General features: G+C 38.5%; 1 protein-coding gene across 1 annotated transcript; it reads left to right on the plus strand.

The window, feature by feature from the left end:
* LOC145503063 (QRFP-like peptide receptor) lies at nucleotides 1-22289 on the plus strand. Its single transcript, XM_081482488.1, has 3 exons — nucleotides 1-284; nucleotides 5879-5940; nucleotides 17839-22289. The coding sequence occupies exon 3, from the start codon at nucleotides 17899-17901 to the stop codon at nucleotides 18940-18942; it is 1044 nt and encodes a 347-aa protein (XP_081338614.1). The 5' UTR covers nucleotides 1-284; nucleotides 5879-5940; nucleotides 17839-17898; the 3' UTR covers nucleotides 18943-22289.
* Nucleotides 22290-23689: the final 1400 nt, after the last annotated feature.

Here is a 23689-nt window from a genome sequence, read left to right on the forward strand (position 1 = left end):
TCTTCCCGTTCAAGTTCTGCAAATGAAAATTCCCTTTTCTTTCAATATAATGAACTGATGAAGAGCGAATTATCTTCTTAGAATACTTCCTCAGACGAACTAGTTTTGTTTTTTCCTTAAGGTGGAATAAAATTCGGCGCGATTCTGTCGTGAAGGATTCCAGGTCAAAACTAAACAATAGAGACTTTGATCGAAATCGGAAACGGCGCCGGAAAAGCTTAGCCCATGAAAACTGAGATATTCGTCACGCAAAAACAGCCCATGGTTATGCCATCGAACGAAAGGTAATGAAAAAAAATTCCTTGAATTGAGATAAGCGTTCTTATTCAAGGCTCCACGTAAAAAGAGAAAGTTGCATAAAAGGGAAGAAATATTTATCCGAAATTTTCGAGGTTTGTTAAAGTTACCGTATATATATTTAGAGAGGTGTCTCGTGTTTAACTGTCTGATAGATACTTGCACCCCATATCAAATTAAAGCTTATAGTGCTGGCTATCACACTATACCAATAATTTTGACACAAATGAATTGTTGAATTTTTCAAAGCTACAAGTCAAAAGGAATTTGGCGGTTTACCCGCAAATTTTGAGAGTAGCTTGTTTAACTTATAAACAACAAAACCATGTCTGCGAATTGTTTATTTCGAAATATATATATTTTTTTCTCTTAGAGCGATTTTTCCACATTTGAATATCAATCTCATTTTGAAAGTTAATAAAAGATTTAGAAGTTCTTACGTTAGATGGAAGGCTGTTCCTCAAGTGTGCCCCACTGTAGCAGAAAATCGGTACGGGGCTTGGGCAGAGTTAATTTGTTTTCTCCGGTATATTATCTAAGTCCGTGATTCATGTTCAAGGGTTTAAATAGACCTTTCAGATACTCCGGAGTCTGATCACTCATAGTTTTAAACATTAATTTCAAGTTTTGCTTTTCCCTTCTGATATAGAGATTATCCCATCCTGGGGTGGTAGCGCTAGAAGAGTAATCAGACTTGGTGATAACCCTAATGGCGCGATTTTGTAGTTTTTGTAATTTGTCGGCTAACTCGCTGTTGAGACCGTCCCACACAGGACAGCAATATATACTTGCATTTTCACATATGAACGGCCTCAACCTTTTAATTGCACCTACACCACAGGAGATAACCTTAGCAGTCTCATTAAAACATTTGGACCAAGACAAATTTAGCTAAATTTTAATCGATGTAGACCCCCTGGTGTGAAAAACTCTTACTATTGCTGGTTGGCAATGTCACACAATTAAAAATAAAAATCTTAACCATTCAATTGAAATAGGTCAAAAATGTGAAATATGATAGATGATTGATATATATACAACCTCGCCAAGATTTAGTTCTGTGTGGTTTTTCATTCGCGTGTTATTTGGAAAAGTGTTTCACCCAAATTTATAGAGCTTTGTATGGAGACGCCATGTTGGGGTCCCTCGGCGGGGCACCAACATCTGTTATTGAGTTTTACCATTGAAACGAAAAAGTATTACTCTAGAGCTACGACACATTGAAATTAATACTTCTTGTAGTGCAAGGACTGTTCATTTAGCAAAACTTGAGCGGTAAGTCATCTTTCGACCTACGCGAGAGCCTCCTTGGGCCGCCATCTAATGTCACCATCTGATAGTCAATGATGGCGAAAGCCTTTTTCAAATCTATGAATATTGCACCATTCAATATAAGACCGTTATCTCTATTGACAAAGCAGCTGCTAGAAGCTTCCAGCAAGGACGTCAGTTCGCTATGAAGTGATCTAAAGCCGGATTTAAACTTGTCTCGAATATCGCTATGGGAGTTATCATTAAGATACTGAGATACTTGAAAAATTGAGCGTCAAACTGTTCTTTCGAACACCTTAGCAACAACAGGAATACGCGAAATTTGTCGGTAGTTATTAACGTCTTGTTTACCCTTTGTAAAAATTGGCGTCTCTCTTGTTAGCCTCCATTCAATTTGAACACTACCAGAGGAAATCCATTGAAGAAAAGTGCCAAGGGATGGTGCCAGAACACCTGCCCCCATTTTGGACATCTTGGATGACAAATTATCCAAACCAGTCGCTTTCTCAGTTTGTAGTTTTTCAGGTAATTTTAGGACTTCATTAGTGGTTCAACTTTGAAAAGAGAAAGTCTTGCTTGTTGAGATGCGATAACTTTCTGGAACAGTATTAGGTGGAGGTACGTTTCTCGCCAAGTCTTGCCCAATGTTTGCGAAAGGACGATTACAGGTTTCTGCGCGCCATTTCAGCTGCAGAACTTATTTTCAAATCTCCGATTTCAATATCAGTAATAACTTTCTTCTTATGTTGACGAGAGCTCTGCTCATAGCTGCCACGTTTTGCGGGAATCCTTTCTGTTAGAAGCGAGGATATCGCTAAAGCATTTGAGTTTGGCATAGATAATTGAATTGTTTACTTACACGTTTTACGTATGAACTCATACGTATTCCATGGGTACCTCCTGTTCCCAATTCTTCTTTTTGCTTTAATAGGAGCATGTTTATCTATACATGTCAGAAACCGATTCTTGAAAAACTGCCACATGTTTTTGGTTAACATAACTTCTGGTAATGTCTGATGTCCTCCCGGCATAGTGTTCAATATACTTTCATTGGAAAGGTTTAGAGACTGAAACGATACATCGTTCTTAAATACACTCTTTTCTTGAAGATATTTTATAAGAATATATTTTATAACAGAATATCGAGGCCGAAATTTACGAAATTTTAAGAACATTTTAAGAATAAACCCAGGACTAAAATTTTGCAAAGAATATGATTTAGTCTGTTGAAAATTTGAAAATATAACACAAAAATATATTTTTTAAAACTAAACCGTAGTAAAAGATCAGTTCTTAGGTTCTCTAAATCAGGAAAAACTAGCCAAAAAAAAAAAACAAAAAAAAAAACAGGACTAGTGGCATGTTCGACGCTAGTAACATTTTTACAATAAGTTGTGTCGTATCAGGCCTTATTGCCTGCAGTCTGGCTCCAAAATTACGTCAATGCCATCAGTTGTGATAGAACAGATAATCTGGCGTTGTGACAGCATGGTCCACTTTCTATTCCCATAATCTAAGATTTTTTTCCTACGAATATTCACAAGCATATTTTCGGCCTAAATTCGGCTCAAAAATAAGAACATTCAGCCTGAGCCGGAAAAAACAATATATATATATTTTTTTTTTTTTTTCATGTGAAAACTAAAGAGTGTAGATGTGTGAAAGGGTGATGTGGCAGCTGTCGTAAGGTCTCAAATGAATGGCTTGCTACCCTTTGAGAGAACAATAGAACAAACAGCAGAGACAATGCCCCTAGCCCTAAAACAGTAACAGCTGCTAACAATGAAGAGAACTACAAACTTACGAGAGCTGCTACAGTTCTGATGGGAAAGGAATAAATGTCTTTTTTCAACAAAATATGCTCAGAAGGGGTAAGTTTTCTTTAATATGGTATACAAAAGGGAATAAGCGGTTACACCCCCTGGCGGACCCTCCAAGCATAAATAAAAACTTCTTAAGTATACCTCCAAGGACTTTATCAGCATAAAAATCGCTTTGTTCACTAGAATATTTAATGGCATGCTAAAGCTTATCCGGAAAATTTGTAATCGGTGAAACCTGCAAAACCAAAATCAGTCCCTCGAATCTCTAGGTATTTCTGAAAAACATTTCAAGGCATTCAGATAGGTTATATCGTTGAAATTCTTCAACAGTTTCGCACTGATGGGCATTTAGTCAGTTAAATTCGTAGCCTTCACCTTGAAGGTTACAGTAGATCCTGTTGATTGTTTTGTTAGTATATTCAAATTGAGAAGATTCGTCCACAGCAAACTGCGTTCGTAAAATATCTGGTTTTAGTATAATTTCAGAGCTGAACAAAGAGTTTCCAGCAATCTGATTGGTTCAGCGATCCCATATATTGCGTTATAAAAACCGTTCCAGGCGGTTTATATAACATTTTCGAGGCCTGGCTTCTAAGCTCGCCACCTTTGCCATGTCGGCGAGTAACCATGGCGGACAGTTGATGAATGAATTTGTCATTTATTCGGAAGACATTAATCTAAGTCCAGGATATTTGAAACGATGGAGAATTTTCAAAATGACTGCTGTCAACCTTGTGATTGTTGATGATCATCATCATCCAAATGATTGCTGTCATCCTGCTGTAATTATTCGGCAATATCCACCTCGCCTTCGGTGAATAATTGTTAAATACAGGTCCTTTTAAATAGCTTTGTTCTTGCCTCGTAAGCGTTAAAAATGGATCGCTTGTGGAGTACTATTTTGGGTAAATTTTTCAGCCCTTAGCCTACAACAATCAACTAACTTTGTCGAGTGCACAATGAATTCCAGTTTTGGCTGCCCCTCCCCCCCCCCCCCCCCCCCGCCAAAAAAGGAAAATTCAAAAATTCAAATATATCAGATTAAATAAGTTTCCCCCAACGCTAGAGAGAATGATTTTTAATCAAATTATCGGCCACGTAGTAAATTCAAGAAGTACTGCCGTTTCATATGTATATAATTATTCCAAAAACAGGCTTGACAAGAGGACTGCGTTTCACTTGTTGTAATAGGGAGTTTAACGGCAATGGTAACGGGAACGTCGCTAAACAAAAGGTTTAATAAGCAATGCAGTGGTTGTGCAATTGCGTTACAATTCTTAGTACATTTCTTTGCCGTCATCTGCAAAACAACAACGTGAAATGACCAAATCTTGCGTTGCGTGGAGAACGTGGACCACGACGGATAATTTTTAAAGTATATATTTTGAATTTTGCACTGTGTTCCATAATAAGTTTCGAGATAGTTTTGACAGTGAGAAACAAACTAAGTGACTTAGGAGTACGCTGGACTTGTAGGTAAAATATAAATTCGTTTTTTTTTGATCGACGTTTCCTCGGCGTCGCCGTCGTAACTGCTTAAACTCCCTTTTGATTGTGTAATGTAGCCCATTTCGTGACAAACACTGACAGGTTTAGCTCGAGGCGCTGATTGCATGGCCCATGCCACGCGTGGGTTTGTGCTGATTTCCGTCGCAGTTTAAAAGGCGTTCCAAGAAATAGCCCTTTATTGATTTAATATGGAGAACGAAAACGTTCTTTTGAGCACTACAAATATTAATGCATTAGAATGAGATCTTACTGAAAATCACCAGTTTTCTTTTAAAATAATTTAATTTCCTGTGGAGTTTCTTTAGCAATATTCAAGATAGGCTAGTACAAAAAGATCTCGTATTATGGCAAATTAACTTTGAATAATGTAAACTTCCTTAGAGCTCACGCAAAATGACTTGATTAAATATTTTCCTGCGTCCGCTCGGCACAAAATGTCCATACAAGGTGGGCATGATAAATTGCATGTGAATTTAAAAACATCTTCATTTGCAATGTAAGAAGCATTAAGAATCGAGATTGTAGCTCAAAAAGCATGAAAGATAAGCACAGGCTACCTATAACATGTCCTTCTTAATGTAAGGTAGATAGATAGATAGAAACTTTATTAAGAATGTCATCAACCACCTAGCTGGGGAAAAACTCCCCTACTAATACGGGGACATAACAAAAACGAGTTAAATTAGAAAAAAAAAAAAAAAAAAAAACCTATAGCTATTTACAATAGTAAAATTTAAATCCAAGTTAAAAGATGTTATGGGACTATGTACAGTGGATTTTATAATACAATAATACATACTTAAAAAAAGTTCTTTAGGAGGAGCAGAGCGGACAGCCTCTGCAGCCATCATCTAGTAATGCATCAAGATTGTTCAGATTTCTGATGTTCGTCTTAAAAGTGCTGAGAGATGTGGCCTCTCTCATGCTCTTTGGTAATTTTGAACTATTCTATTTTTTTTTTTCTGCATATTCATTAGAGTCAGCAAGGTTTGAACACCAAACACAAGACAACAGCAACTTCCCGTTCAGCAGGCTCAAGGTAAGTCGTAATATGCATGATTAGTTATTTCTCGCGTCTGTCGGAGCTTAACAGTAATATCTCTCAGTCTAGGGTGAAGCTACCAGAAATATTCCTACTATACTCCACTCATGTAGGAAGAGCAATTCTGTGTAAATACTTTGGAATTGCCGGGGTCGCTCGGATCGAAAATCCTGTGGCCCCCACTTTTCAGGGCATAGTTAGGTAAGGAAGAGAGTACTGACAATGAAAACACCATGTCCTGCAACCTGTTTTGAGGAGCTGTACTTTAAACCAGTTTACCGCGCCTCCGTGCAGCATACCCTAATACTATAAGACATAAAATTGGTGATTGCAGATTGTATTCAGATGACTGCTAGACTGCCTTAACTTGCTCACGTGGTTGAGCTTCTCGTAGCTTCTTGTAGTTCGCTTCTTGCGCTCCCAGTCTCTTTCACGAAAATGTATCTGATTTTTTGAAAGTGTGTGCAAGTAAAAAACTGTGCTGGCAAATGATATATTCAATCTGAAATCAAGTCTCCTTTTGATAATGGGAACCACTGCAGTAGTTAAGATTACAGGAATCAATTTACGTGTACCCGTGTACCCGTCAATAACGACTGACTAATTCCTTGGAAATGTATTCATCATGTTGCGTGAATTAGAAGTTAACCAAGGGACAAAGATTGTCATAGTTTTTTCGCTTGGGTATGCTTCTTCTATTGATTAGGGTCTGAAAGCTTCGAGATGTAAGTCCCAGTTGTAACAGATATAAGTTCACAACGCATTAAGACTTATCTTTATGCCCAATCAGGATCAGTGCACACAGGCCGTGAGTTCTCGCATTTTGTACGCAAAGGCTGGTTATTTCAGTTTGAAGTTTCATAGATCTGTTTGTCCCACAGCAAACTATACGGCCAGCAACAGTTACATTTTTAAACAATACTTTTCTTAATAACAATTTTAAAAAGGTCTGAACAGCAGGAAAGTTTTAGAAATAAAGCGACACTTTTTAAATGTAAAAATTCGTTTCGGTAGAAACTTCTGCCTTCTTCTGTGCAAATATTACAGAAGGCGCAAATTGAATATAAACAACTAGTACATGCTGATGAGTACGTACTCAAAGTAGAAACTAAAAACGTGCGGATTACAAAGATAAGCTTAAATTAACTTGTTGAGGTTGCTGATTAAGGGAGGGATTTAATTTCCCACAGGATGTGCAAAGCTTCCTCTATCTTGAGCTGTAATGTAGTGCCAGCTTGATCAATTTGCGCTGAAGAAAGCAATTTTTTTTCTAGTAGTGCAGACTCCTTCCCTTTCGGTTTCCTTGAAATGCTTTATTTATTAGAGAATTCTCACCGAAAGTTCTTAAAAACATTATTTGATTAACAGGCAACGCCACTTTTTCCTCTAATATTTAGACCTTCGTTGTTTAGCGTAGATTTGTTTTCCGATCGCACTTTAAAACAGATCAGTACGAACATGAAAAGTGTTGGTTTCTGATACCAAAACCTGCAAGATAATGAACACCATCCCGTCCGTTTCATACGAGAATCTCCACCCCCCATCACCACGAATATACCAGCACAGAGCAAATGAAACTTAAGGTGCGCGGGGGGAGAGGGTATTTCAAAGAGGACTAAACTTTCTGAACAATGAAAGAAAATAAAAGGATTCTAAAATATAAGGAGAATGAAGCAGTCGAATATCGAATCCTTTATTCAAAGGTTAGTCAGATAACATGCTAGGACATTTCACTCGTTGCTAGCAATACCATACAGTTTTTAGAATATCCACTCGGGGTGTATTCGCCTGCAAACAGGTTCAAATCCACCCAACCTTAGAGCTAGCTAGCGGCTTCATCCTAATTTGCCCCGAGGCGTATGAGAGTTTGTTCATAGGCCAGGGGCGTGCCATCTGTCAAACCGTGGAATAAGCTGTATTTATGGTAATTTTAATTTCACCGTATTTAACCCCAAACCAAGATGTTGTAATAAAACAATACACCGTAATTAATATTCCACGAGAAGAATATTGTCCTGTTTCCTAAGCCGCTCGCTAAATATCATTGCTAGAATAATAAACTATTTGCTTTGAGTACATTTGATTTCTTCAAATATTGTTTCTCGTCTATAGTCGGACTAAATCTGGTTGGTTTGAAATTCCTTATAAACTAACAGCTGGTGACATGTCAAATTTGAATTAAGGAGTAACATTTATTTGTAAATGCTGCAGCTTTGAGACAATATTAAAAGTGTTTTGGGAAAGCTTTCTAAAACTGATTTTGCGTCGTAATCACACTATATAAAATTTCCCTTTCGGAAAGAAAAACTTCGAGACAATATATAGCTTGCCTAACGGGAAAAACACATAAACATTGTTAATAAAGCGACAACAAGATATCGTAAAAGTGGCCGGCTGACATCGAAGAAGATTCAGGTGAATTACAGGCAGCGACATTGAAAAAAAATTAACATAATTTGTTGAAAGCTGAAAAATTTGCGTTTTGTTTCCTAAGTTTTTAATTCAAGAACTGCTTTTTCTTTTTTTTTTTTTTTTTTTTCATTTTTTTCTTTCATTTTTAATTCCTGCAAATTTGCTTTTTGATTTTCTTTTTGTGTTTTCTGTGACCATGCAGAATGCAAGCTATAATTTTGCCTGCGCGTGTTGGTTCAAATTTACACAGATAATAATATAATACAAATTCGATTTTTCGCTGATTGGCTTAAGAACGCTAGCCATCGTTATTTATTTTTTCAAATATAACAAAGTGAAACATGTCGTTCGTAGTAGTAAGATGAAGCGTACGAGGATATCAAAACCACCTAATACCCTGCCAGAAAAAAAAAAAAAAGGCTTTTTCATAACACTTGACAAATCGAGAAAACACTTCCCTGCGGCATGTTTATTTCACGTTCTCTTGCGTCTCAAATTTCCGTCGCAGTTGATGACAACATAATGTATGACTTTGACCTCCTTTCGTAGAAGTCACTAATTAAATATCCTTTTCTTAAAACATTAACATATAATAGGTAGTATCTGTGAAAATCTAAAATGCAACTCCCTAAGCTGTAACAAAAAACGATTTTTTTTTTTCTGTTCTACTCAGAAAGACACGCACAATTGTTTAGATACAGGGACCTTGTGGCCAGTTTACTCTCTTTTTTATAAGAATATATTTTATAAGAATATCGGGGCTGAAATTTGCCAAATATTTAAAAAGATTTTAAGAATAAACCCGAGGATGCGATTTTGAAAAAAGTATCATTTTGTGGGTTGAATATTTGTAAATAAAATGTAATTATGTTTTTAACTAAACCATATAAAATTGTTGCTCTCTCTAAACGGCAAAACTAGCCAAAAAAAAACAACAACAACAACAACCATATGCTCGAGGCTGAAAACCTTTAAACAAGAAATTATGCGTGTCATGCCAGATTTTATTGCCTTCAGTCTGGCTCTAAAATTACTACATTCACAAAAATATTTTCAGCCTAAAATTGGCAGGAAAATAAGAATATTTAGCCTCGGTTGGAAAAACAATATTCCCATATATAAAGAAGAGTGTATTCCATGAATGCCCTCAGCTTATAGGCGTATTCTTAAGTTCCGTGCTTGTGAGCGTAAGGAAACAACTAAGTACAACACCGCCGGATATACGAAAACCCAAAACTACAATGTGGTAAAATCAGCTGTGGTGCCGCCAACTCTGAGGGCGGGGTTACTAGGCATGATAAAGAAACGCTAAAAGAAATGTTTCAAAATTTGCACCACAAAATGTTTGGTGACCGAGGCAAGTGCTGACCTAGACTGATTCAAGTTTCTAATAGCCTGCTATACATATCTCAAGAAATTAGCAATGAACCCGCTATAACGCGGACTCAACTCTTTAGTGCTCCGGTAAAATAGCTATTTCTGCCTGTTCCGGGACGCTACATTGTCAGAAATATCATTTCCGATCGCTAAGAGCTGGTACGAGCCCACACTACCTGTAGAGAGTGACAAACTAGGAAGGAAGTCAGTCAGTCAGTCAGTCAGTCAGTCAGTCAGTCAGTCAGTCAATCATTCCGTCCGTCCGTGCGTTCGTTCGTTTGTTCGTTCGTTCGTTCGTTCGTTCGTTCGTTCGTTCGTTCGTTTGTTCGTTCGCTCGTTCGCTCGTTCGCCCGTCTGTCTGTCCGTACGATCGTTACTTCGTTCGTTCGCTCGTCTGTCCAGCCTTTCGTTTGCGTGTTTGGTTGTTGTGAGTTTTATAGATTACTTAATTCATCCTGGAAGGTTTTGTTACATTTTCTCCAAGGGAGGTGGGACTTTTAGGGAAATTTTCAAAGGTTGAATACCATAGTTTTAATGCTATTTGAGTTTGAAATAGCCCCCCTCCACCCCCCCCCCCCCCCGGGGAAATATGTTTAAGGTAGACAGATTGAAGCCTACATGATAAATGGAGAGCGCGGCTATTTCAGCCTGCTATGAACATAATGTTTAGTTTCGACAGAAAATTTGGCAATTACAGGTTGATTAATTCCGCGCGAAAATAAATGATTCGAGACAATTCTTTAGCGCACGGAGGTCCTTTTATGTGGTGATAGATCACATGTTTTACTTATCATTAATGCAGCTTTCGCAAAATGAATACAACATAAGAAAAAAAAAAAAAAAAAAAGAGGGGGCCCAGAATTGATAAGCACTAAATAACTAATTTCAACCTTGTTCTCGAAAAAGTCGTTGGTCGAGTAGTTTTGTAAGATTTCTCTTAAATTCAATAGCGGTGCTAGTTTATGCAACTTCTACAGCAACTAAGAACGTATAAATTTACATCTAGACTTGTTTTGAAAAGCCGCTGCCTTAAAAGGTTGTAGTTAAGTCATGAAACCTTATAACCAGCTGTGGAAGGGTCATTAAGCTCTTGCTTTTAACGCCATTTGACGCACTAATTATTAGTAAAAAAGATCATTTTAATTCCAAAGTGCTCTAATACATTAAAAGCTTTTAATTTTACCAGACGCGTTGGTTAATCGACCACTGGCTTTAATTTCAACACGGCTGGAGTTTGTATACTGTAAATTTTAACCCCGCAGGAAGTTAAAAACAGAAAACGTAGAGCATTTCCCAAAGTGACTTCAGATGGACCTCTCTGGGTAGGGAAGTTATACTGCAGAAAGGTAGGAGACATATTTTATTGCCTTTGAAATAAAGTATTCAAAGGAAAAAAACAGTGTCAAAGTCGGACAAGTGAAATTTATTACTTTAATAATTTTTTTTCACGAGCAGGTGAAATACTGAATCAGACAGTCAGAACAAATGTGTTTCTTGCTCCCTTCATTTTATAGTCGTATTGCTACATAGTGGCACGATCGATCTTAAAGCTCTGTAGAATACCTAGAGATTTACTCTAGTTTGACTTTTACGGCTTTTGTCTGCACACTGTAATTCATGTGATTTCCGCTCTGAGTATTTCCAGTTTCCAGTTTCCAGTGCCCGAACGTCGGCGACAACGTTGAATTTGAACAGAGAAATGAGGGATTTGATCAGCTGCTGGAACTTCAGTTATCACGCACATCCGTTCTCATCTATCCATTAGAAAACGAGTGAATTTTTTTTAGTTGACGGCTCAACAATTTGACTACTTCTTAGCTATAAGGAACATTTCAATCAGATCCTCCAAAACAAGATCCCATCTCTTACTTGAAGAGGCAAACCCCAATCCGCGGCAAGGTTAGGCTTTAAAAAGTTCCAAACTTGATGGCAGTTAGAAGGAGCTAGAAAGGTCGACAATGTCATCCCTGATTATTGAAAGTTATATTTTTTCCTAATTTCCATAGTTATTATATTCTAAGGCGCCACCAAATATTCAAATAAACTGGATAAAAAAAGGCGGATTCTACAGAGCAAGATAGCACAAGTATTACTTCAGAAGCAAAGTACAGGGAAACTAAAAAGGAAGTGGATTACAGTTGAAATCAAATTTGATTTGGTAATAGAGTACCAAGGGAAAATCAAAATTGACATTTGGGTGAAATTTTGCATTTTTTAAAATCTTTTTTTTTTTGTTTCTTCTTTTAGTTCATATTTCTTTGTGTTCACTCCTTTTGGCGTTTGTTTGCATGTTTGTTTTTCTAGTGAGATAACAAAGTAACCCACCTACACGGCCTGTCGAGCTTTTTCCATCATTGGTGATCATTCAACTGTTAAACTTTCAGATAGGCTTTGGCGATGAATGTGTCTTTCTATTTATTCATTGAAGTACTTTCATGAGTTTTTGCTGCTTATTGTTAAGTCTGTGGTTGAGCACATCGCCTGTATAAATGTAATCATTTATATAGACGCTGAGGCAAAGTATTACTTCCCGATTTGGAGTAATCTCTATTCTGTGTGAGGTATTATGCCGTTCAAATGATTGAGCATACAGTAATTGTGTGAACCAGGTGGTAACCACAACTATACAGTACAAGATGTTTATAACCTTTTAACTTTTTCAGTTAAAAGCCTATTTTGCTATAATATTGAAATGAAAGCTGTTGAGCAATACTTTCTTGTGTTACTGTTTACGATGCTGTTTTAGGTTAAAACTTTCATTCTATCAATAAAACTCTAGCGTGTGACCATTCAAATGAGTCAACCGATCAATGCTTTTATTTGTGCGGTTTGCTGTTGAGTTTCAAGTACAAAAAAACCATAAACAAATTGCATTTGTTCCTGTTAATTTTAACCTTATGGGCGGCCCTCGTCTACTCAAAGGAGTGAAAAGGTTCTTTTCGTCGTCTGCTTTATGAACAAATTATAGAAAAAGTGTTTTTTGTTAAAATGATTATAGAGGCCGAACATGACAGCCTAGAAAGAGGGTAGTGCAACTTATGCCGTGTTTTCACGAGAGAGGTTTACTACGGTTACTGCTTACCAAGGTTTCGTAACTAAACCGCAGTTATTAGAGAAGCTGTTTACACGAAACTAATCAACTAAAGTAGGCCGCATACAACGGACGGTTTTAGGTTTTCTCGGCGGAAAGCAAGTGCTGCAATGTTGCTCAGAAACTATTGGAAAATTATAAAATTCGACTTCACTCCAATGCCGAACGCAGGTCGTTGTCAATTTGCTTGCGGTGATGTCGAACCAAACTCTCCTTAAATGTAGAGCTTTGTAGATGAATAGTGGAAAGAAAATTTTGATATCTCGCTGAGCCTCTTCCGGCAAAAAACCTGAAACGGCATCTTCCACGGAGCCCGGGCTACGTAAATGTTTACCTGTAGTTCTTCTTATTCGGGGCCGCTTTAAATTTCAATATTTGCTTTTCTTCTTCGTAGACCTCATTTACGATTTTTTTCTCTCTATTTGTGGTAGGTCTTCTCCTAATTGCGTCTGCCTGTACACTGCTACTAAGTTACTGAACTACTAACAGAAAGGAAATGCTTACGGCACTTGACGATGAACGGGAAACAGCAGTTCGGGATTCTTTGCCTAAACATGAGTTTATTTAGCTTTTTTTGCCCGTTGACTTGAAACCTACTTACATTAGAAGGAATCTTTGTCTATTTTTCTCTTCGTTACGCGCTGCACGCGTGAACACTTGTTGTTAAGGTATCAGTATAACCCATTTGACCATCCGCGCGCGGTCCGCTCTAGCGTTCGTGGCTTCAACAAAAACCCATATAAACCGTATATTTACTGGAAGCTTAATAACTACAGATTATGACCTGACCTGTTTAAAACGGTAAAAATTTACCGTGTTTCGAAAATGTGAATATATTTACAAAGCTCCACGAACCCATAAATCAAGGTATACGCCCGCTAAATTTAGGTCGGAGAAAACGATTAACATGGCATCCGTTTCTTCACACATTGACCTCAAAAACCGTGTCTCAGATTTTTGGCACATGCGTTTGTTATTATTTTACAAGAGGATAAAGTTAGAAAAAGGAAAAAAATAGGACTGCCCGCGAAAAAAAGGCATAACTTTTTAATGAAAAGAGTAATCAGAATTCGCAGACACGGTTTTGTCGGCGTTCGTTCTGACAACATTCTCTCCAAATTTCAGCCAATTTGGTCCAGGGGCTGCCGACCTGGAACTCGAAATGCACGTACAACTCGCCTATTTTTTACTTTCGAGAAACAGAGAAAAAATAAAATTCGGCGGCATCCAAGTGTTATGAGATTATCACACCAAGGGAGACACCGCAGAGGAATCAACTTTCTGTATAACAATAGGACTATGACAGTTAACATGGAACAGGTACAAATTTCCGCGACGGCGCGCGGTAAATTATTCACCAGTGAATAAACCGCTTTTTCATGTGTGAAGTCAGAATTCCAAAGTTAGTAAACGTGAAATTATCTTTTGATTTACTATATTAACGTTCGAAATTTCACGTATCGGTTGACTAATCTTCAAAATTATGACCATGTCACTGTTAACATGCCAAAGACCCGTAGAAGGTTCCCGAGAAAATGCAAGCGCACAAAGGGAAACGCTGGAGAGGACGCCGTAAACGGGACTACATCGACTGATGTTGATGCAAACGCCAAGATACTGGAAGAAATGACAATAGCTGGGTAAGAAAAAAAAAATGTTGCACTGCTGATTCTAATTTTGTACAATCGATCTGCCTGTCAATTTCGTCCACTTCTCTTCGTCAATCTCCTCTGCTTCGACAGTTTCTCGCAACAGTATTAGCGCCGCTTGCGCTCATTTCGGCTTGCTGGCTGGCTTTGTGATTGCGATCGTTGTCGCGTTCATCCAGCAATTTTTCTTGATTGTAAAACGAACCCTTTGCCGCTTTCCACTAATTTAGCGGCCCACTCTTTGTTGAAAGTGTTTTTCGCCTCCTTTGGCCTTCCTTTAGCCGATGAAAACGGGCAAGATCGCTCTGTCTTCTTCGAAGACATCCGGCACTGATTATGGCGCGCGAATCGCGTGTCAACTCAGCATGATCTTGATGTCACGTGACTTCTTGCCTCGATAATTAATTCATTTGACAGAACTTGTCAACTCTCAATTAAGTAATTAATATGCAAAACAATCTTTCTCGCGCAATAACTAGCGGCAGATATAAGATTTTTTCGTGGAGTTTTTTTTATCTAAAAGATTACTTTAAGATTTATCCAACCGCTTAAAAAAGTAAAATTATGCAAAATTGCAAATTTTCCCCTTACTGATACCTTAAGATATCGCGACAACGTCTGCTTTTCCTCGGTTACCGTTGGTTACCGAGCTAAATCATGCCTGACGAGGCGTTCAACTGTCGACAAACCTAGGTTGGTTTTCTAATTGATTTTGCCGCCATTTGCCGAGGTTTGCTACTGTGTTTACACGATTAAAAGTTTCACTTCAATAAAGTTAAAGGAAAACCAAGGTGAACATCTCTCGTGAAAACACGGGCTTTGTAGGTTAAAATTTACACAATGCTTTAAACGCTTTAACAGTACTCGGCTATTTGAACTCCAATTTGATCTAGATATGGATTTGTGTGACAGAATAACCTTTCGATTGAGTACTTTTAAATTCTGAATCCCTTTCTACGTGTGAGCGTTTTTCTTTTTTTTTCTTTTCTTTTTTTTTTTTTTTTCTCGATTAATCGAGTTAAGTGACAACATACGTTAAGAGGGTCTGTTCTAAAACGGCTTGAAGAAAACCAGGTTTCCCTAATCTCGTTTGTACTGCTAAGCCTCGTGGCTTTCCATAAACATTATCGAGAGACATTTAATGCCGTGTCACTGTCTGCCAAAGAAAGGAATGGCGGCTGTAGATGGTTTGCGAACCTTACACAGCCAATAGCCCTTTTCACGGTTAATTTTTCTCATTTGCGTTACAAGGTAATCCAACGTGGATGCGAGGCAATTTCGGGCTAAAACTATAAAATAGCCCGAAATTGCCTCACCTGCAAGCTAGATTTTATTGTAATGCAAATGAGCATAAGTAACCGTGAAAAGGGCTATTAGGTAACTAAATAATAAAAGCTCATATTTATGTATTTATGCAAAATTTGAACTTGATAATGATGACATGGAGTCATCGAAACGTCGTTCGCTTTTCATATCGCTAATTTTCATTCTAAAGAAATTTCTACTTACATTAACAATTATTATGTAACATATCGGGCACGAAAGAACGTGCCTGACCACATTTCCAAATACCCAGAGGAGAGTTGAAAATACGACGCAATGCGGAGTATTTTTGAAGAACTTAGAGGTGTTTGGAAGTATGGTCAAACACTGTCTTTAGTTATTGATATCTCTTCGATCTCAATCGAAACTAAACTAAGAAGATAAAGAGGTAAAATCGTAAAAATCTATGCTACTCCAGATCAGATATTCAAACGCCGTCATCGTCACGATTTCCTTTGTTTAAACTTGATGAATTATTAATGAGTTTGAGAAGCTGAGTTTGAAGCTTTGTGAACTTTGCTACACGTTTTTATTCGTGATTTTAAGGGATTTTGTGGGCCAAAAATCACAGGTGAATGTGTTGGTCGCCATTTTTTCTGTACTGTGGATCGGGTTTTGAAGACTGTTCGACCCAAATTTCGCTTCATCTTCAACTTTAACCATTTGTTTGTTGAAGGTATGAAGGAAATAATGCTAGAAAATGTTTGCCTAAAGTTGCCAAACGGTACAAAGGTTTCTTGACAAGATTTGAACGTTCACTTTAAAGTGTGCTATTTCCATAAACTGCATCATAGGGCATTTCGTACTATTCGGTATAGCCATTAGTAATCTTTGGTAATCTTCTTCAAAGGTTTTGGATTGTTTCAGTAATACTCGTAGAACGTCGTATGATTTTCGGCAATCTTCGGAGGATTCCGGGTGATCCTCGTTAATACCACCAGTAAAGTGATATCTTGGTATAGCTTTTGTTAATGGATTGTGGTGGTAAAACTTGCTCATTACATTTAAGGTAATAAGGTAATGGACCACAATAAGTGGCCCTACGTCCACCGCACGCGATAAAATTTCTTAATAATATAATGCAAATCAGCAACAGAAAAACGTAGAATTCTCTAGTCTGGCAGATTCGTAATTTTCAGCGTCAAAGGAGATAACATTTTCGCTAAGGTATGTTATAGTTGTTAAATTCAACGTTAATGTTTAGTACATGTTTAGTTGGAATTGCATTTACCTTAGGTACTTTTATTGAATTTACAGTAAACTACATTTAGCGTTGTTGTAATATTTTGTAGCAAATGCGCGCAGCTGCCAAATGTGTTGCAAAAGAAATATTGATTTGCGATGAAAAAGCTAGTGTTTGTCCAGTTGAAAGAAGTCATTAGATAATGAAAATTTTGTTCTGTTTTGTCGGATAATATTTTCTTTTGCGAATTTGAATAAAAAGATCTAGAACCTGACGTTGTCTTTAATGTAATCTATTGGGTCAAAATGACGGGCGGTTTGCAGCATTTTGCTAACAATGAGCACTGAATGTCTAATCCTTGTTGTTAAGTGTCGAACATAAACCAGGTTTTGTCAGCTCGTTTATCTCCGCCTTTTTAGAGTAACTTTATTCACTTGCTGAAAGCAAACGAAAGAACACGGTACAATGAACCGAATACAATGCAAGCGGTGGGCGGTGAAATGGGATCCAATAGAGTGTGTAAATACTGACAAAAAATTATTACAATTGTAATTTATATTATAAATGGTGATTACACGTTGACATCACTCGAAGCATCATAAAAGAAAAACAAACACTGCACAATGAAAATGACAGTTGATGACAAATCCAAGACTTACAGAGGAGAACAGAGTAAAGAAACCACACAAACGTTTCCAACTAGAGAGCTCATAACTTAACCTCAATTTCGTAGGCAAATTCTAGATAAAGCAGAAATGCTTGTTGTTGACAGCTACTGTGGTTCATGTAACCGTCCTGGTATTCCTTTTTCACTGTTGATGGTGTCTTTTTTTTTTTTTTTACCTTTTTTTTATTCTTAGAAACATTTCAGTCGAGACAAAGTACATTTGTTCCATCCCCCGAAGACACACTTTTCCGTGATGGAAGAAGACGGCAAAATCGCAATCACGGTTATTTACGTGGTATTATTTCTCGCAGCCATTCTCGGAAACGTTTTAGTCATCTATGTGGTGCTCCGTAAACCTGGAATGAAAAGTCCCACTAACCTTCTGCTGGTAAACATGGCGATAGCTGATCTTCTTTTTGCCTTGTTTATGTTCCCATTGGCCCTTACTCGATACCATGTCAGGGGCCTGTGGATCGGAGGAACTTTCGGGGAATTCTCCTGCCACGCGATTTTCTTTATGTCCCATTTACCAATTGCCGGTTCCACAACGACTTTGATCTTCATAGCACTGGAGAGATTCTTTGCTATCATGTACCCGTACAAGGTAATCAAGATTTTCCGCAAAGTCTGGATCATTACCGTAGTGATCTGGTTAAGTTCCGCACTTCTGATGATGCCCGTGGGCATTGCGGCGGAAACCACAGAAAAGAACGGCCAAACATACTGCGATCGCGACTGGTCCGTGTTTGGAGATCCCATGAAGGCAAGTCGAAAATTTTATGATGCCGCGTTCGCTGTCACCTATGCAGTTCCATTGCTTTTCATGGCCATCCTTTATGCCGCCATCTCCCATAAGCTCTGGAGGCGCCAAGCACCTGGTCGCCTTACGGCGCATGGTCAACACAACAGCATGCTCCACAAACGTCAAGTTGTCAGAATGCTCATCACTGTCGTCGTCGTGTTTGCATTGTGTTGGCTCCCTACGCATGTGCAGCACTATTTGATAACATACTTCCCGGAAGTTCACGCCCGCCTTTCGTTTGTCACCAGGGTTACAATGAATCTGATTGGCCACACCAACCCGGCAATAAACCCTTGCCTCTTGGTGGGGCTCAATATTCGATATCGCAACGAGTTTTTCAGGTTGTTCCAGGGGGTAGGAGTAGGACCTATGGACACAACTCCAAGACCCGCTGAGAATATGCCGGAACTTAGAACTCGGGAAACTGGAACCACGTCACCTCTAGCAATTTCCACATCAAGACCAAGAAGATGGCCACTGGTAGCAAATCCATAATAAGTTACCGCCTGCTTGCTCTTAGAACCTTTTGCGTACACCACTGACTAGAGCCCTACGGTTTTCGCTTTGAGGCCCAGAGAAACATTGTTTGATTTAATCATATGGTCGATATAGGGGAATAGTCCGGGGAGGGGGGGAATGGTACTCCCAGAAAAAATTGGGTTGGGGTGTGTGGCCCGGTTTCGAAAACCCTTGCCCTATTTAAAACAAAAATCTCTGATTTTCCCAACCCTATTTATGACCTGACCAAAAATTTGATACCATTTTTAAGACCTGTTCCTTGAATTAAATACTGGTATTAAAGGTATTGTGAAGGGCTTTGGTTAATGATCTTATCGACAATTGTGAAAAAGTTGTTTCTTCTAAAAACCATACCCAATTCAAGACTAGAGTACAAAAACCATAACCTATTTGACACCAAAATGGCCAAAATCGATACCCTATTTCTGAACGAAAAGGCTAAAAACCATACCCTCTGAGGTGGCACATACCTATACAGCCCATATAAAGGGGTAACCCCTCCGGGGGAACGGTCATGAAGACCAACAAGCTAAGCTTTTTGTTGTAAGTTTGTGTTCGCTTGTTTGACCTTGACCTTACTTCTCCCTGAGCAACTAACTAATCGAAACGTTTTGGTTGATACGTTATCCATGCATAAGCCAGGAGCGTAAACAAAAGATTGTGCACGATGGCGTTTCCGCTCTATGTAACCATTTTCCTCCACTAAATATGAGTCCAACATGACCTACATGTACTTTACAAGGCTAGAACGGAGAAGAATTTCAACCACTTGGGAATTACTCCGGACTATATGAAGTTATTATGCAGGATTGGATTTTTTATACATTTAGTTACAAATACTCAGGAAAAAAGCAATTAATGCTGACAACTGGTACGCATTTCGGAGACTCTCGGTTATTCCGGAAACTTTCGCAGACAACTGGCGTACCAGTACTGGCGGAAATATCTGGAAAATTGCTCTTCCGTTTACCACTGGAAGTTATCGGATTTCGTTGCGATGTAAGGCGCCCAGCATTTTCTTAATGGTATCCAAACACTACTGAAAGACGTCGGTCAGCTTAAAATACGATGTTGATAATTTAAAAGTAGACCCCTTAAAGATTAAATCAATGCTATATCAGCACATAATCTATATTTATGCATAACTTTGACCTTGACTGGCTGGGAATTTTGTTTTCCACCATTTCTAGATCTTATATATATATCTAAATTTTAATTTTGAATCGAGTTGTTGTGCATTATAAGCTGCTATGTAGTGAGCTTATCTATGCTTTGCACGTATTCGCAAAATATACAAGTAATCTAAGATGTCTATAACAAAGTTTTCAAACCTACTGGTTACTAGCGAGTTGTTGAGTATTTGAACGTATATTTATATTTAAGTTTCAGAGATTGTCTTCAGTCGTCGCTGCTTGATCGGCTTGGGCATTTTCTGCAACTTCTTGAAACTCAAGTGATATTAATCGTTAATTTTATTCGGCCTCATTCTATTACTTCATACAATTTCACGCCTCGTGCGTGACTGAGTAATAGCCCATTTCCGAGTAACCTAGCCTAAGCCTCTCCATTAAAGAAAGACCTGGTGCACAACAATTCCTATGAAAATGAGTGAAATTTTCAAGTGAATGAAACCTCTTTTTCGTAAGAAAAGATGGGCGCCAAGACCCGCTTTGAGAAAGAGGCTAAAGGTAATTCGGAAATGGGTTATTGGACCGTTCTATTAAAATAGACCAGTGCGTTAATTTAAAAGTACAATAATGACTACTTAATGACTGGCCCCAAGGGAAACAGTGAGTTTTGTTTCCCCGAGACCCTCAAAGTTCCCCGAGGCGAAGCTAAGGGAAACATTGAGGTCGAGGGGAAACAAAACTCACTGTTTCCCGCGGAGCGAATCATTAAGTGCTTTGTTATACCCCCCAACTCAACAATAGAAAAGAAACTGCGAAAAATCGTCTTTTAGACGCCGGCTGACACACAAATTTGCCGAGGTTTCAAGAAGCATGACCTGATCACGTGCGAGTCGAAAGTTCAAGTCGTTGTTTCCCTAGGGAGTTAGTGAGTTTTGTTCGCCCTAGGGAGTTAGTGAGTTTTGACCAACGGCACGTGACACGTTCTCGTCCAGTCGGAAAACGTATTTGAGTTGGGAGGTATAACAACAATCGTTATTTTGTTCCTTCGATTTACATTTATATTATAGAGTTAGATTGGCCTACGGATAGCTTGTGCTAGTCTATGCAGGCCAGTCTATCAAGGTCTACTTTCAAACGCTGTTATAATTTCGCGTACCTTGAAAGCAAAGACTTAGGAGACAAAGACCTCAGACTTCGTGTTGTACAAGACTGGTCAATTCACTTTGACAGGAGCCCTGATGAGTAGGAGCGTGCAACTACCCCATATTTAAGTCACGGCGTTTTCGCAGACCGATCTATTTTTATTTTGAATTTACCGCGAATTCAGAGCCCCGCAAGAACCTCAGTGACCAATCGCAAACACGGACCAATTTTTAACTGACGTCATCATTTTACTGGAAGATCAAAAAGAAAAACAAAATGACGGAAAGATGCAAGGAATTGTCTGATAGTTCTAGTACAGATCCTAGTGTACAGAACTCACCTATTTCGCGCATATTTCCCAAACGTAACACTAACTAAAGGCCTTAAGCACTGACAAAACACTCTCTCACAAGTAGCCCTAAAGAAGACGTTGCTGATTACTGCAGCAATTAAAGATGTATAGAAACAACTAGCTAGCACTAGACACATCTATGCAACCGCATACCTATTTCTTTGTTCGTTGCATATCCACAACATAATGCTTTAAACATACTCAAGACGGAATATTAACGACAATTTGAGACAAATTTTAAAGTCTGCTTGTAATTACAATTCAATAGACTCTTCAGGTCTACATTTGTCTTTTAACGTTTTCCGAATAATGAAGATTGATCCCAACACAAAAGAAAGATCTCAGCAATATACATTAAAGACTAGCCCCAAGGGAAGCAGTGAGTTTTGTTCCCCGAGACCCTCGGTAGTCGTCCGGGTGTTTTTTATACCTCCCAAATAAAAAATAGAACAAACTGGCGAAAAATTAGTTGTTTGACGCCGGCTGCCACACAAATTCAGTAAATTGTTTGACCAAGGCCCTACAAGTAAACTGCTTGAGCATTTGCCCCGGTTTCAATTAGTGCACGACCTGATCACGTGCGTGCCGAAAGTTCAAGTTCGCCCTATGGAGTTAGTGAGATATAACAGAAAACGTACAGTGTTTGAGTAGGGAGGTATAACACTGCTTTTTTGCGACCTGATCCCGTGCAAATCGAAAGTTGACCTAAGGCACGTGACATATATGACACGAAGGCACGAGGTATATATGATAAACTGTTTTGTTATCAGGTGGCACTTTGTCACAATTTGACTTGTACTGCAATTTATCACTTTTCCGGGCATTTGGGTGCAGTATTGAATGATCGAAGATGTTTCAAGCCTATTACTTTTTTAGTTATCAAAAGCTTTAAACATTGTACGTATTTTGATATGTTCAAAAGACAAAAGACAAAGTGAAAGACAGGACATTTTCTTGACTCATCACACTCAAAGTTAATGAATCCGTTCTTAACCGAATCCACTCTAGCGGACGATCTAGGCTGATTTACAGCAGTTCAGTTGTTTGATCGTGTCCTTGGCTGCCTGTCGTACACTTCTGATCTTCCAGCAGTAAAGAATCGGGTTTAAAGACGAATTTAGAAAGGTAAGAGTTGCTGGAACGCAGAAAGCTATTTCACTCAATTTGTTTCCAGGCATTCCCCGATAGGTCATGAGCGTAACCACAACGATAAACGGGATATAGCAGGTAATTAATGATAACTGCACCCATAATACGCTGGATACTGACTTCTTGTATCGTGCTATATTCAGAGTCACTTGCCTTCCGTTAGGTGGCCCTTTTGGGACTGCGTGCACTTGAAGTTGATGCTGTCGAAGCTTGCGAAAAATCTTTGCATAGGAGAAGACAGAGGTTGTTAGAGAAAATGTTGTAAGCACAAAGGCTACTGTAAAGGCAATACTATCATTCCAAAAGTACATCGATCCACATGATATACCAATCAACCAAAAGCACGTGATAACTACACGAGCTCGTGGTAATGTCACAACTTGTCTGTATCTCAGTCCAGATAACAGGGCTAAGAGTCTGTCCACGTTTATTGCGCTGGATGTGAAGACCGATACTTGACACAAAATGAAGCTTGAAGCGTTACATAGCTGATCTATGTAAAAAATAAATTTCGAGTTTATTCCAGTTGTTACAGACGACAAAAGGAAAACGGCGAAAAGTGGTTGCGAAATACCTCCAACGGAAAGATCAGTGACCGCCAGGCATCGAAACAGAAGTTTTGTCGGTGGATGAAGAGAAGTCTCTTTGTGAAGTGCAACAAGTATCAGAGTATTGCCCAGGGATGCTGTAATGGATAGAAAAATGTTGAAGGCTGAAAGAAATTCAAAAACGTTCATTGGTATGCTGAGAGCTAAGTTGTTTGGTTCATATCCCTTGTAAAGTTTCCGTCTACATTAAAGTTCTCATTCCTGGTGCGTTTGTTCCGCCGTTGAGTAAGAGTATTTTTTAAGTCGGATCGGATGTACAACAGCTTATCTGCTGGCAGCTTGTTTTTCCAGAAAGAAAAACTGACAAATCTTCTTTGCTATATTTATATAGTTCTGTCTTA

This window comes from Orbicella franksi, chromosome 11, assembly GCF_964199315.1.
Source record: "Orbicella franksi chromosome 11, jaOrbFran1.1, whole genome shotgun sequence".
NCBI classification, from domain to species: Eukaryota; Metazoa; Cnidaria; class Anthozoa; order Scleractinia; family Merulinidae; genus Orbicella; species Orbicella franksi.